This window comes from Phyllostomus hastatus, unplaced genomic scaffold (assembly GCF_019186645.2).
Source record: "Phyllostomus hastatus isolate PE091 unplaced genomic scaffold, TTU_PhHast_1.1 phas_contig_98, whole genome shotgun sequence".
In the NCBI taxonomy this organism is placed as follows: domain Eukaryota; kingdom Metazoa; phylum Chordata; class Mammalia; order Chiroptera; family Phyllostomidae; genus Phyllostomus; species Phyllostomus hastatus.
Window position 1 is genome coordinate 1,356,717 of NW_025333999.1, and position 14,174 is coordinate 1,370,890.

At 51.2% G+C, this 14,174-nt stretch overlaps 1 protein-coding gene across 2 annotated transcripts; it reads right to left on the bottom strand.

The window, feature by feature from the left end:
• Positions 1 to 285: 285 nt before the first annotated feature.
• On the bottom strand, positions 286 to 13,993 carry RGL3 (ral guanine nucleotide dissociation stimulator like 3). Of its 2 annotated transcripts, XM_045852808.1 has the most exons (19): positions 13,888 to 13,993; positions 13,370 to 13,483; positions 12,537 to 12,760; positions 12,324 to 12,377; positions 11,991 to 12,205; positions 7,955 to 8,097; positions 7,653 to 7,868; positions 6,904 to 7,007; positions 6,713 to 6,797; positions 5,442 to 5,498; positions 5,246 to 5,332; positions 5,015 to 5,047; positions 4,813 to 4,934; positions 4,042 to 4,137; positions 3,855 to 3,923; positions 3,670 to 3,766; positions 2,881 to 3,003; positions 2,678 to 2,792; positions 286 to 1,761 (listed from the first exon to the last, which is right to left on the bottom strand). In XM_045852808.1, the coding sequence occupies exons 1-19, from the start codon at positions 13,918 to 13,920 to the stop codon at positions 1,646 to 1,648; spliced, it is 2,103 nt and encodes a 700-aa protein (XP_045708764.1). In that variant the 5' UTR covers positions 13,921 to 13,993; the 3' UTR covers positions 286 to 1,645. The 2 variants fall into 2 exon arrangements, with proteins under 2 accessions (XP_045708764.1, XP_045708765.1); XM_045852809.1 differs by lacking the exons at positions 13,370 to 13,483; positions 13,888 to 13,993 and adding an exon at positions 13,130 to 13,240.
• Positions 13,994 to 14,174: the final 181 nt, after the last annotated feature.

The window sequence follows — 14,174 nt, forward strand, 5'->3', positions numbered from 1 at the left end:
CCTTCCCTCCCCCAAAAATAAATAAATAAAGTATTTAAAAAATTAAAAACAAAAACAAAAACAAAAACAAAGTGTCGCAGGTTCGAGTCCCAGCCAGGGTACATGCCTGGGTTGCAGGCCATGACCCCCAGCAACCACACATTGATGTTTCTCTCTCTCTCTCTCTCTCTCCCTCCCCTCTCTAAAAAATAAATAAATAAATAAAATCTTTAAAAAAAAGTGCCCGTTAGCCACACGGCACCCTTTAAAAAAAAAATTACTGTTTACATTTGTATGCTTGGGATTTTATTTTACAAGGAGTATGCAGTTCTTTTAATAACGTGGAAAGCAATTATAGAACAGGCCATAAAAGCCATTCACTTGGGCTTGGTTTAACTTGGGGTAAACAGCCCGCAGAGGTACATGCCTGAGGAGGTGTGGTACCCGAAAAATGATTCACTCTAAACAGTAGGAGGCAGAAAAGGAGAAAGAGGAGAACTATCCCTTGTCTTTAAGGACAAAACCTAGCATTTGCCCATATTCATTCCCTTTACATTTCATTGTCCAACACTTAGTCACATGCCACATTTTGCTGCAAAGGATATCGGAAATAAGTTTAAAAAAAATTTAGGTGACCAGGTAAAAATCACTGGTGGTATCACCACAAAGGTGATTGGATCTGAGGGCACAATGGGCAATTTTATTCTTAGAGCAAAATTACAGCCAAGAGACAGCAACAAAATCCTGATGACATCTTTTGAGTCCCTGGATCCAGCTATACCTGAAGCTGAATTCACTGAACTTTTCAATCACACAAGCTATTAATTTCCTTTTTTGCACATGCCTATTTGAGTTTGATTTTTGACCACTTGAAACATAAAGAATCCTGACTAATACAGTGAAATATAAAGCTCCTAGTTATTGTCCAGCACAGAGTAGAGTTCATAAGTGGGCATATTATTATTATTGTTATGACTCTTGTCAGTGGCCCTACAGCTCACTCCATCTCTGCCTTCTCCACCTGTGTCTTTTCCTACCCCAGTACTGACAGACAGCTCAGCTTCTCCTTTCCTCCCCACAGCCCTTATTGACTCATGGGTGATAATGGTATTTGTCTCTGATTCCATTGGAATTCACTTCTTCATCTCCCATATACACAGCAGAAAAGAAGCATACCACCCTAAAAGTGTTGGGGAGGGAGTTCTGAAACCTGTGTGCATGACAGCCACCATCTCCCAGTGTCTGGTCATGCTTCATCCAACCCCGTTTTTAGGACTCTTAGTTTTTTCTTTTACATTTTTATCTCAATGAAGAGTGAACATGAAGCACAGGCACCAAACGAAAAAGACTGACTCCTGTTTCATAATTTTGGTCACTGTTTTCTTCTACTTCTGTCAGTTCCAACAGTTACCAAGATTTCTCTGGGGAAGGGTCTGATCCCCAGCATGCAGTTCTCCACCAGCCATGCTGTGAGCTGATGGCTTTGGATTAGGGATTCAGTGCCAAGAGGGTCAGATGGATGGGGACCAATAAACTTGGGGGAGAGGGTGACAGGGTATGGAGCACAGTGGGCTCTACTGGGGAATGGGAGTGCCCTCACTGCCCCCAGGGTGACTCCATGATCCCCACATGGGGACCTGTGTCCTGGAGGCAGCAACGGGCCAACTCAGGTTGGGCAGACTGGGGTGTGCCTGGCCTCCTCCCTCCGCCGCAGCATGAAGTCTCCAGTGGCGGCTGGACTCATGGCATAGAAGACGTTGGCGTTGTCAGGAATCAGGAGCTCTGGCCAGGCGTGGACAGAATAATGAAAGGCCTGCACAACCTCATACTTCTCCCACAAGGGACCTAGGTCACCTTCTGCCATTCACCCTGGGGCCTGAACAACCTTGGGTCTCTTCAGCCAGTGCTAAGCCATCTTCATACTCCTCTCATTGGGAACCTGGACAACTGCCTACTTGAAGCCTGTACAGCCTCAGGTTCCCTCCCCACCATGAACCTGGGCAATTCCTGCCGTTTCCCCTGAAGTCTGCACACTCTATACTACAAGCTTGGATAAACTCAGGCCATCCATCCCAAACAACTTCCTTCCTCCCCTCCCACCCAGTTCCCAGCCACATTCATGCTGCTCTTACCATGAACTTGGATAACTTCTGCCCACTTCCCACTTCTAGCCTGCACAACCTGGGGCCCCTGAAACCTGAATCTCACATATTCCTCCCTAATGTCCAGCCTACTTCAGGTCACATCCTCTAATATAGCAACCTCTTGCCTCTCCCTTTAAAAAACTAGACAACCTCTTACACTGAGCAACCTCATGCTCCCCTACCTGAATTTCAATACCTTGTGGCCTTCTCCCATGCCAAGTTCAGATAACTTCAGAGTCCTCATGCTGAGTCTGGACAAACTCATTTCCCCTCAGAGAGAAGCCCAGACCCCCTCCCAGTCTCACAGCCCACCAGACTGACCCTGAACAACCTCGTGATCCTATACATTTAAGCCCAAACAACTTTCTACAGTCCCTCTCATTTAACCCTGGACAGTCTCATTTCCCACAAAGCCAGGATAACCACATGAGCCATATAACTGAAAAACAAATATTTTACTAGCTCTTACCCCCACCCTGCATCCTCTTATCCCTGCTCTGTGCCTGTGCCACCTCATAGCTCAGCTGTCCCCCAGCCAAGCTGTCCCTGCTCACCCCTGTCCCCAGGAAGGACTTGGAAGAGCTGGTAGTCACGGGCCCAGGACTCAGCCACATTGTGCTTCTGCAAGGCTCTCTGCACCACGCTGGGGGCCTTGTCCTGACTAGTGAGCTGGGAAAAGCAAGTGAAAGGTGAGGCATGACGTTCTGACTCCCAAGAGAAGGGCTGCCCCCAGCAGGTCCCTGGCCCAGTTCCTCACCAGGATGCTCCGATACAGGTTCCCATGGTCATTGTCAATGCTGACTCGGATGACTCGGGCCTCTGAGCCCTGCTGCCCCACTACGGGGATTCGAGGACAGCTTAGGGTTAAGGCCAGGGGCAGCTGTAGGCAGTGGGGGGTGGAAGCTGAGCAGTGGCAGAGCAGTAAGCCCCTTCCTCATTAATGTATTCAGCACTTGCCCGTACACACCCAGAGCCAGGGGACACACAATTAGGGCACACACACACAAGCCCACATGTATGCAACTCCATCACATACAGACCTTCACTCCTTGTTACACAAATTTATACAACTGATTAAGATAAACCCATGTGCACACACAAATCCTGTGTACACAGAACAGTGGGTACATACATATGCTCACAGTTGTTTTACACACACAAGTCCAGGTCCATGAACAGGGCTGCACATAGTCCTGTAGATGTGTGAGTATTCATGCCCACATTTCCCCTCTAAGAACGCAAATTCCTGATGACACGCTTATTCTCACAAAAGTGTGTGATTGCATCCCAGAGTGCCTGTTGGCAAGCGGACACGTGGGTCTAGATCTGAGCACAAACCAGATGGAGGGATGATTCCTCAGTCAAGACCACAAAAATGTGCATGGTCCCTTGGACAGACACCCCAAGTGCTGAGTCAAGCATGAGTATAATCTCCTATGTACATGCCTGGCCTTAAAATCCCATACACTACACACACACACACACACACACACACACACACACACAGAGCCCTAGGTGCCCACAGTTCCACAGGCAGTCCTGGTACCTTGGTACTGGGGCCCTGGGGCCCTGGAGAGGCCGGGGGACTTCCAGGAGGTGGGTCCCTCATTCTAGGACTGGATGGAGGAGACCCTGGAGATAGACTGGGAAAGACACAGAGCCTGAGGTGCTATAGCTACCTCAACCTCTGACCCTGTCATCTACAATTCCTTCACTAAGAGGGACACTCACCTGGAGGTGGGGGATGAGGGGTCCCCAGGACTCCCACCAGGGGATGAGCCTCTCTCTCGGGACAACTTCCTGAGGATGGGGACAAGGAATGAGGCTAAGGCCAGACTCAGCCCCAGGAGCAGCCTGCCCATCTCAGACCATATCACCTCACACACAACCCACCCCCCACCCTCCAGCCAAGACTCACGCACTGAGACGCTTGGTGAGGCTGATTCGTCGCCGTACACGTGGGGAGCTGGGACAGGAGGCGGATGGTGGCTCAATGACACGGGAGACACGGTAGCTGAGGGATCAAGGTACAGGTGGGGGTACATTTGGAAGATGAAAGTTAAAATCAGTTGGGATCTGGGGTTTGGGCATTGTGGGAAAAAGCCAAGTGCTGGGCACCAAATGTAAGAGTCAGAGTAGTAATGAGATCATAAAGTAAGTAATAGGGGCTTATTAGGGATGAGTTGGGATGGCTTAGCTGACAGGTCACACAGGGATTTATAGGGTGGGACTGAAGAGTCAAATTGGATCAAGAATAGAATTCAAGGTCAGATAATCACTGGGGTCAATAGTTAGTGTCATAGATTCAATAGAATGAAAGGAAGTAATTGGGATAGTTGAATTGGATGGTCAAATATACATCAAAGTCAGGGTCAGTTACTCCAAATTGGGGGTCAATGATTGGGCTCAGAGTGTCAGATGGTGGGGTCACAAATGGGTTACAGGTCAGGGTCAGAGGGTGGGAAGAGTACAGATGAGATGGTTGAATAACCAGCTGTACATTAAAGGTTGAAGTCAGAAAGTTAGATGGAGTCAAATTTGAGGTCAGAGGTCATTTGGGGCCCCTAATTGAGCTGGAGATAATGCAAGGTCACAGTTTGGGGGTTAGGGCTCAAGAAGGGGATCTTAGGTGAATCCAGTGTGTGATCCAGGGTCAGTGAGGTGGGGCTGGGCCAGGCCACAGGGTCACCTCTGTTCTTCACTGAGCTGGCGCTGGGCACGCAGAGCAGCTAGGACAGGTGGGCATGGGCTCAGGCAGTAGCTCCGACAACGCTTCTGTAGCTGCTGGATTCGGGCCAGGATCTCCCACTCCTGAGGGTATGGCTTCTGAGACCTCACCCCTGCCCTAACCCACCCTGATCCCTCCCACACCCACCCCAGTGCCCACTCACCTTCCTCCTCTTCTCAAAGTTGATGAGATCCCCCTGGGGGCAAACTTTATCTGAACTGGAGTCTCCGGGGTCAAGGAATGATTGAGGGTCAAGGTTAGGGGTTGGAATGTCAGAAGCCCCACTGCACTAAGGGGGCTGGGGTCGGGAGTGCAGGTAGGGTCTAGGGTGGGATGTCAGGAGGCCCACTGTGCTGAGGGCAAGTGGTGCTGGGTCAAGAGTCAGGAGTCACACCTCTAGTATGTCCGGCAGGGCTGTGTCGAGCATAACCAGGTCCGTGAGAAAGGTGCCAAGGTAGGGGACTGGACCTGGAGGCAGTTTCTGTGGCACCCAGAGCTCCAGTCATTCTCAGCCATCACTGACCCCATGAAGCTCCATCCCCTTCCATGAGAGTCCCACCTGTCCCCCACCCCAAACAACCATCACTCACTGAAGGCAGGCTTCCTGGGGGAGTATCCTCCTCTTGGGGTCCCTCAGTGGTCTCCTCCTGGGGACAGGGGAAGCCCTGAGCAACCCTGGGGTCTCTTGGACCTCTCCTTCAGGGAAGATACTCAATACACACCCATTTTGCTTTTAGCCATCACAAACCAGTTGCAAAGGCCATACTCAAAGGAAAGTGAATAGGGGGAGGGAGGGAGGGAGGAGAAAAGCAGCAGAAGGCAAGCCCCAGTGGGTGACCAGAGGTAGGGCTTGTGGGTACCATGGTCCCCAGGGACAGCCTCAACACAGTTGAGAATCCTTGTCCCAGGCTTGATGGAACAGGCCCTCAGGCAGTCCCCTGGGAATGCCCTGACCCTTGCCTTCATAGCGTTGCTCTGCCTGGTGATTAATGATAGCATTGCTGGGGCAGTTATTATTGTCCTGTGTGTCTCCCTGTCTGGAGCCTGAGTCTCCCCAGGGTGGGAACTGTGTCTCTCTGGTTCATGGCCAAGACTCCTGGCAGGGTGCCTGCTATACAGTAGGTGCTTAATGCAGAGCTCCTTTTTCCTTGAGCTCATCCTTGAAATCATCCCTATGTGAGCTATTCATTCACTCAGATATCTGTTGAGTGCCAGCTCTGAGCCAGGCACTGTTCTGAGCCCTGGGGAAGCAGCAGTGAGCAAAACAGACAAAGACGCTGGACTCATGGAGCAGACATTAGGGAGGGAGAGCAACGACCAGACGGAGCATGTAATTAAGGACACTTGGAGAAAAGAACCACAAAGGCAGGTGGAGATGCTGGGGAGGTGCATGGAGGGCATCTCCCAGGGGCACATTTGGGCACAGACCTGCAGGAAGTGAACGTGAAGAATGCTCTCTGCGCTCTGGGCTCACCCTAGACACCGGCACCTGGCCGCATTTAGAACTGCCGTCTTGCCTACAATAAGTCTGATCTGTGGGCACTCGCTTTTTAGTTTTGCTTATTAAAGTCAAGTCCCTCACTCAATTTTTTGTTCCACTCTTTGCTATAATTCTAGCCTTAAGCAACCTTTTTCTTGTAACTTCTGGTATTTGTTGACTGAATAAATAAGGCAGTTACCAAATGTGAGCTATGGTGAGGGCAGCAGAGGCAGTAAAAACGTGTGCGCACACGTTGTGTGTGGCTGCCCACACACAAGGGCAAGGTCACTCCTGCAGTGTAGGGAAAGGACGCCCAATGTTAGGACAAGGACAACCTGTGCCTTGCCCCGCCCCGGGGGCCCCCTTCCCGGGCCTCTGTACCTGGGAAAGAATCTCTCTGCTGCTGAGATGGTTGTTCTCATCCGAGAAAATCTGTGAAAGTTTCCTGAAAGTGGATAACAGTTCCCTGCAGGGGACAGGAGAGGGGTCAGGGGTCGGTGGTTGGGAGGGTCAGGGCTGGGACTGGGTAGGGAGGAAGTCTCGCCCCAGCTCCTCTCCTCATCCTTGCTCACCTGCCCACCGCGCCCCAGCAGCTCTTGAGCCGATATATGGGGTTAGACTGCAGGGCGGACAGGATGGCGCGCAGGGAGGAGAAGTTCCGCAGTTCCCTGCAGCGCTAGGGGGCAGGGCGGGGGCGCTGGTCAGACCCCAAGCCAACCAGGTATAAACCTCCTTCCATGATCTCCTGACTGCTGGCCCCACACCTGACAAGCTACCGAGACTGTGTTTCTCCTCCAGGATCTCCTCCCTCTCCCAGCCTGCAGCCCCAGGCCCTCCCCCAGCTGCCTCGCTTCCTCTGCTTCTGCTCTCGACTACTCGCGTCCCCATTCTCACTCCCCCCTGGGCACTACCCGCGCCCACAGCACCTCTCCTGGACCCAAAACCGGAAGCCAAGTCTCGGGGCCAGGTTCCCCTCTTTCTTGCCGCTTCTCCACTCTCCTCAGGTTCCTGCTCCTCCTCTAACCACTCATTTTCGGGACCCCTGCCCCCTTCTCTGGGCTTTGGTTCCTCCTCCAATCCCATTCCCGCCCCGCCAACCGCTATCCCTTCCTCTTACCCTAAGACCCACCCAGGGTCCCTTGGCCGCCCCGACCCCAGCCTGGCACAGCTTTCTCCTAGACTTTCCCCTTGGCGCCCTCCATCTCAACGCTGTCCGCATTGCCGGACTCCAGTCCTTATTCTTCTGCTCACCCCTGTTCTCTCCCAACACCTCGCGGGCCTCCATGTCCCGCCCCCAGGCCCCCTCCCCCACAACATGCACCTGGGCAATGCGGATCCACTTCTCCAGCCTCTGAGCCCTCTGAGGGGTGGCGAGGCCTGGCACCCCGAGCACGGAGCCTAGCACGCAGCCGGTCACCACGTTGAACTGGGTCACAGTGGCGCGCACAGTAGGGGCAGTGCCCGCGGCCCCTGGTCGGTCCCGCTGGGACCACACGGAACCCAGGCACTCCCAGGGCCGCACCCGGGAGAAGAGCTCCTGATAGAGGGGGGTGGAGGGTTGTGAGATTAGGATCTGTGCTGGGGGGACCTGCCCCGCATCCGCACCCCCTCCAGCATCCTCACCACGTCCATCAGAGTCAACTGCTCAGCCACTTTGTCTACACTGAAGTCCAGGAGCTCAGGGCCTTCTTGTACCAGCCCTTCCTCCTCTTCTAAGTAGCCTTCAGGGGAGTCTGGATCAAGGGTCCCGGCAGTTCCAGGAGGTCCTGAGGGAACATTAGAGGGGGTTGGAAAGTGAATCCAGGACTGGCTGTGTGACCTAGGGCAAGTCCCTTAGTGCTTCTGAGCCTCATTTTCCTCATCTGTGAAATGGAGACCTCCCTGCTTGTTTGTGAGGGCCTCAGAGCAACAGTGACGTTCACGGGGCACCGAGCGTGGGTTAAGTCCGAGATTCAGCACACTTACTAGTGAGCCAGGTCCTATTACCTCCTTCTACAGGTGGAGAAGCTGAGGCAGGAACAATCTGCCCTAAGTCACCTCAGTATTTACAGGGCAGGAATTCGAAGCCAGGTGCTCAAAGACTAGCACAGAAAACAGAGCCTTATGACTCTGGCCTGATAGGTCAGTTGGTTAAAACAGCATCTCCTGCCCAGGAAGGTTGGGGGCACACACAAGGATCATCCAATGAATGCATAAATAAGTGGAACTACAAATCGATATTTCTCTCTCCCTCTCTCTAAAATCAACAGATTAAAAATAACAGTAAGACATTATTATATTAAAAAATAAAATAGCTTTATGACTTTGAGACTTTATTAGGATAAGATCTTCTACCCTTTTCTTTTCATGAGAGTTCATATGACTTTGTGATTAAAGGAAAGTCATTGTCTGAAAATGCCAAGTTCAAATTCAAACTTGTGCACCAGGCTTGCTGTGCAAACTAAAACAAGCCTTTAAACTTCTCTGTGCCTTGTTTTCTTTATCCACATTTCTTTTTAAAAAATCAAACAAGCCCTGAATGGTGTAGCTCAGTGGATTGAGCACCAGCCTGAGAACCAAAGGGTCACTGGCTCGATTCCCAGTCAGGGTACATGCCTGGGTTGCGGGTCAGGTACCCAGTGGGGGCCATGTGAGAGGCAACCATACATTGGTATCTCTCTCCCTCTATTTCTCCCTCCCTTCTCCTCTCTCTAAAAATAAATAGAATCTTTTAAAAAATAAAAATCAAATGAGATCATGAATATCAAGCTGCTATAAAATATTCAAACATGAATGACATTACCAGTAGTGGCTTTCAATGATGGCATCTGTAGGGGTCACTTCAGAAGTTGGAATCTTGCTGCAAGGGGTGGTTGTCATACACTTTGATAAATTGTGCCATCCAGCCTCCAAATGTCCCTTTAAGACATCTGTGTCCTTGTTTCTTTTTGTTTTTGTTCCTTTTTAAAATTTATTCTATTTTTCTTTTTTTTTGGTCTTATTTATTTCTTTTTTCATTCATTTGTGTCCTGAAAATCCTGTTTACAGTAATCAGCACCTAACACCCAAATGTCTTCCTCATAAACACTAATTATTTTGACTCCAAGAATTCAGGGACTGTGAAACTCCGAACTTTGTTTTGTTTGGAAATTCCAATGGGTGTTCAGCATTTTGGAAAATGATGTCACCAACATCTATGCCACTGCTTCTGTGTCGCCGGTAACCTCCCCTGCATTAGTAGGTGTTTGTGCCAGCCAGAGTCACCATGGTACTCTGACAAAATGTCACCATGTCTCCTAGTGAGGCATGCCTGAGCACCAACACAGCAATGAGCATAGTTTATTGTGTAAGTTGCTTTCATTTTATTTTCCTTTGTATTACAGCTACAACATCTTATTATTATTTTAAAACTACCTGTATAAATCTGCTTGATTATTTTTCTTTCATTTCAAATTAGGACAGGTGACACTGAAGAGTAATAGTTTCAAAGAGTGGCATTGGGGAAAAAAATTACACCTATATCTAATTAAACCTTCAGGTCTTACAGTAAATATGGGGGTAGAGGTACATATCACATGTGACCATGAGAAAGCAAGTGGGCAAATGAAGAAGAATGTGAGACATTGCTCAGGACAAATGAGCACTGTGAGACATTTAATGCCATTTTCCCCCTACTGGCATTAAACGAAAGGCAAAGGTGGAATGTTGCAGAATAAAAGGGACCCAGGAAAAAAAACAGAATACCTTAATTGGATCTTTGTGTTTCAAAGGAACAACTGTAAAAAAGATAATTTAGGGACCATAGGGCATTTGACTACAGACTGGGTATTTTTGATATTAATAACTCTTGCTGATTTTGTTGGAAATGATTGTGGGCATGAAAGTTATATATTTTTTAAAGTCCTTGTCAATTAGAGGAGTAAACCAAAGAAAGTATTGATGTGTGAAGTGATAGAAGTCTGGGATTTGCCTTTGAATCATCCTGGACATTTTTTTTTTTTTGGTCTAACTGATCATCATTGAAGGTGAGTGAGTGATGGATGTTTGAGTGTTCTTATACTATTCTACTTTTGTGTATGTCTGAAATTTTCTATAGTCAAAAGTTACCCCAAAATAAAGATGTTAGGTTCCCAGAGCCTAGCACACAGTAGGTATTTAATAAATGTTCATTTTCTCCTCTGACCTCAAGAACTCATAGCTTAGGGCAACACTTTCAAGAGTTTTCTGTAATGGTGAAGGTATATCCTACCTGTGCTGTCTGATGCGCCTGCGGAGCTCTAGAAATGTGGCTAGTGCAACCGAAGAACTGAATTTATTTTATTTTATTTCTTTAAAGATTGTATTTACTTACTTTTAGAGAGGAGGAAGGGAGGGAGAAAGGGAGAGAAACATCAGCGTGTGAGAAACACATGGATCTGCCTGCAACCCAGGCATGTGCCCTGACCAGGAATCACACCAGTGAGCCACACCAGCCAGGGCTGAATGTTTGTTTGTTTGTTCTTAAGGTTTTATTTATTTATTCTTAGACAGAGGGGAAGGGAGGAAGAGAGAGAGAGAAGTATCAATGTGTGGTTGCTTCTTGTATACCCCCTACTGGGCACCTGGCCCGCAACCCAGGCATGTGCCCTGACTGGGAATTGAACAGGAGACCCTTTGGTTCACAGGCTGGCACTCAATCCACTGAGCCACGGCTGAATGCTTATTTTTAACAGAATTAAGTTTACTTTCAATACCACCTGGGGCTAGTGGCTACTGCATTGGATTGTACAGTTCTAATGACTTGGAATCAGCTGGTGAAATCTTGAAGGCAGAGGAAGAAAGACAATAACTGTGAGGGAAGATGGAGGGATACAATATATTGAAGGATGAGGATTAGGGATATAGATGCTTTTGTGATAGGGATCAGATGGAACACAGATGGTGAAAGATGATCCTTTATAAACAGGACACAATTATTCAGTCAATGAATATGCATTGTTCCCGCCCCTGGGGACAGAACTAATGAGTGCTACGCAGAAATATAAGGCAGGCTAAAAGGACACAGAAAGGGAGAACATATGTGTTGGGAAGGGATCAGAGAAAGCATGTCTGAGGAGGTGACGACTGAACAAAGACCTGAACGAAGTATGTGGATATTTTTCTCTGCCCCCAAAACTCTCTACAACAGAGGTTGGCAGGTTTTTCTATAAACAATCAGACAAGCTCTGGCCTGGTGGCTCAGCTGGTCTAAGGTTTGACTCCTGGTCAGAGCACATGCCTAGGTTGCAGGTTTGGTTCCCGATCAGGGTCCCTGTGAGAGGCAGCCTCTTTCACATCAATGCCATTTCCCTCTCTCTAAAGTGATCATGTCCTCGGGTAAGGATTAAAAAATGTTTTTAATAAAGTAACTTTTCAAAAGGCACATATTCTTTTCTAAAAAAAAGAAGAAAAACGCAGGGCATCTGCATCCAATGACAGAGTATCTTTGCAGTTAGGATAGAGGGGGGAGGGAGGTGTTAGATAATTGCCAATATGTTAGACAAGGGGTCAGTCTCCCCATTCCACAGGTGAGAAAACTGAGGCTCAAACAGGATTAAGAAACTTGTGCAAGATCTGCAGCTCCCTGAGGGGAGGAGTTCCCTGGGTGAGGGAGCAAACAGGAAAGGCCCACTCAGCACTATCAGTTCCTTAAGTGCCTCACCTGCAGAAGCCTGGGGCTGCTCCTCTTCTTCCTGCTCTTGCTCAGCCTCCTCTAGGAAATCTCCCAAAAGCTTCTCTGCTTCCAGGGCCTCGGCTCCAAATGGGGCAGCCCAACCCAGAAAGGTACAGACACTGCCCAGGTCCGAGTGGGCAGGGGGGTCCCAGAAGTCCTGAGGATGGTCCCGTAGCCAGGAGCCCAGCACTGATACCACAGCCCTAGTCAGAACAGCAGGGTCTCAGAGGCTCCCTGGGAGTTCTGCAGCCCCCCACCCCCAACTTCAGGTCCAACCTTTGACCTCTAGGACCCTCTGCTGCTACTCCATGGGAAACCAACCTCAAATTCTTGTTGAAGCTCAGATCTTGACCCTCTGTCTTCTTCATCTCTACCCTGGAAGGAGCCCCCCAACCAAGTGAGGAAGGGAGGCAGGGAAGGGGAGGGTTTAGGAGAAGCGTTCTGAATTTGAGGGATTTCCTGATTCTAGAAATGAGGGAAGGCCCAGGCGAGGGTCTGGGGTGGGAGCTTGGAGGTTTTGCCATGGGTACTGACCAGGGCGGCAGGGGCGGCGGTGGTGGTGGCAGGAGAAGGCCCAGAACGCGAGCAGTGGGCACAAAGGCCTGGTGGGTGGCCAGGAAGGCAGGCACGAAGCTCGGGTCCTGCTCACGATCTACAGACACCAACTCCCACACCAGCCGCTCCAGATGCGCGGCTCTCAGCACTCGCACCTTGCTTGTGCGGTAATGGAGGAAGGTGCTGGCATTGGGGCGGGGGACCTGTGAGGCAGGGAGCAGCACTGACCTGAGGAGTAGCCCCCACCACCTCTTCTCTAATCACACCCATTGCTAGCAGAACTGTTGCATCTCATCCTGCCCATTTCTTTGAGTCTGGCCCCTGGATTTATTATTCTGCACTACGCACAAATGGCCTGGACACCATAGTCCTCCCAGTCCCCGCCCTCTGCCGCCGCTCATTCCCCACCACGCACACTCCCTAACCCCCTCCCCGCCCCCAGGCTGTTCTCAGCTCTCCAGCTACGCTTCACTGGTTGTCGGAGTCCTCGCCTTCCGCCCCACCAGCGCTCACCCAGCAGCTTCTAAAGACCACCCCTCCCGCTCCAGCTCCGCCCCATTCACCAGGCTTACCTAGCTCCTGCCGTCAGGTCCCACTCGCGAACCGGGCCCTGACCTGACTGCACCTCACTCACCTACTCCACTCACCTGGACGCCCATCTTACCTGGCTACCCCTAAGCCCCGCCTTCCCCTCGAGCCCCAGCTCCTGCCCTCCACTCCGCCCTCGACTCCCAACCTCCTAGCCTCTCTACTCCACCCCGCCCTCACCTGCAAGTCTTCTGCCCCGCCGCGCCCTTCAATCCCCTTCTCACCTGGCTCTCCCCAGGACCTTCCCTCGGTCTCAGGCGCTGACTGTGCTGCCGCCGTAGGGAGACACTGTACACCGCACCGTCCTCAGTCTCCTCACCCCAGTCCTGCAGCGGCGCCTGGACCCGCAGGGCGCGGAAGTTCAGGGCGCCGCTGGGGGTCGGGTCCCGGACCCTAGGCCCCCCTCTCCCACGGGGACTCAGGCCAGGCCTTCCCGGAGTAAGACTCGGGCTAGGGAAGTCCCCTCGACGATGCTCGCACCCTCCTCCCCGGTCCTGGGAGGATGGGCTGGCATTTGGGGAGGTCCCAGGGTCCAGTGTCACTGAGTCTGTTGCTGGCCCCCTCTCCTCCAGCCCTAAGAGGAACCACTGAGTCGGAGGACAAGAGGCCCGAGGTAGGGAATCCCGGGCGAATCTGAAGCGTCCAGTCTGCTGAGAGATAGGGTCTCGGGGGCGGGCACCTAGAGTTTCTGAACCTGGGGGTCTCCAGGTATGTGGGGTCCCAAGGCCTCCGGTCCCCTTACCAGGGCAAGCTCCTTCCCTGCTGTCCGCAGCATGGCCCGCGCCCGTCCCGCTCCGCGGCGAGGCTGTGAGGCGGAAGGGCTGCTGGCCGCGGGCAGTGTCGGGGCACTTGGGGCCCGCGGGGCGGGGCTGGCGGGCCGCGCGGGGGTGGGGCGTGGGAAGGGGACCCATGGCTCTCGGATGCCCCCAGCTGGACCCCAGTGCCCAGTCCAGGCCCTCGGGGTGGAGTCCTGGTTCTCTCTATAGGTGTGTCATTCTGTGCACAGAAGAAAGGCCACCTCTCTACCCC

Coding starts and splice junctions, on each gene's coding strand:
- RGL3 (XM_045852808.1), bottom strand. CDS start 13,920: ATGCTGCGGACAGCAGGGAAGGAGCTTGCCCTG. Junction 13,484..13,887: donor CAGGGAAGGAGCTTGCCCTG/GTAAGGGGACCG, acceptor CTGCGGGTCCAG/GCGCCGCTGCAGGACTGGGG. Junction 3,767..3,854: donor CCCTCATCCCCCACCTCCAG/GTGAGTGTCCCT, acceptor TGTCTTTCCCAG/TCTATCTCCAGGGTCTCCTC.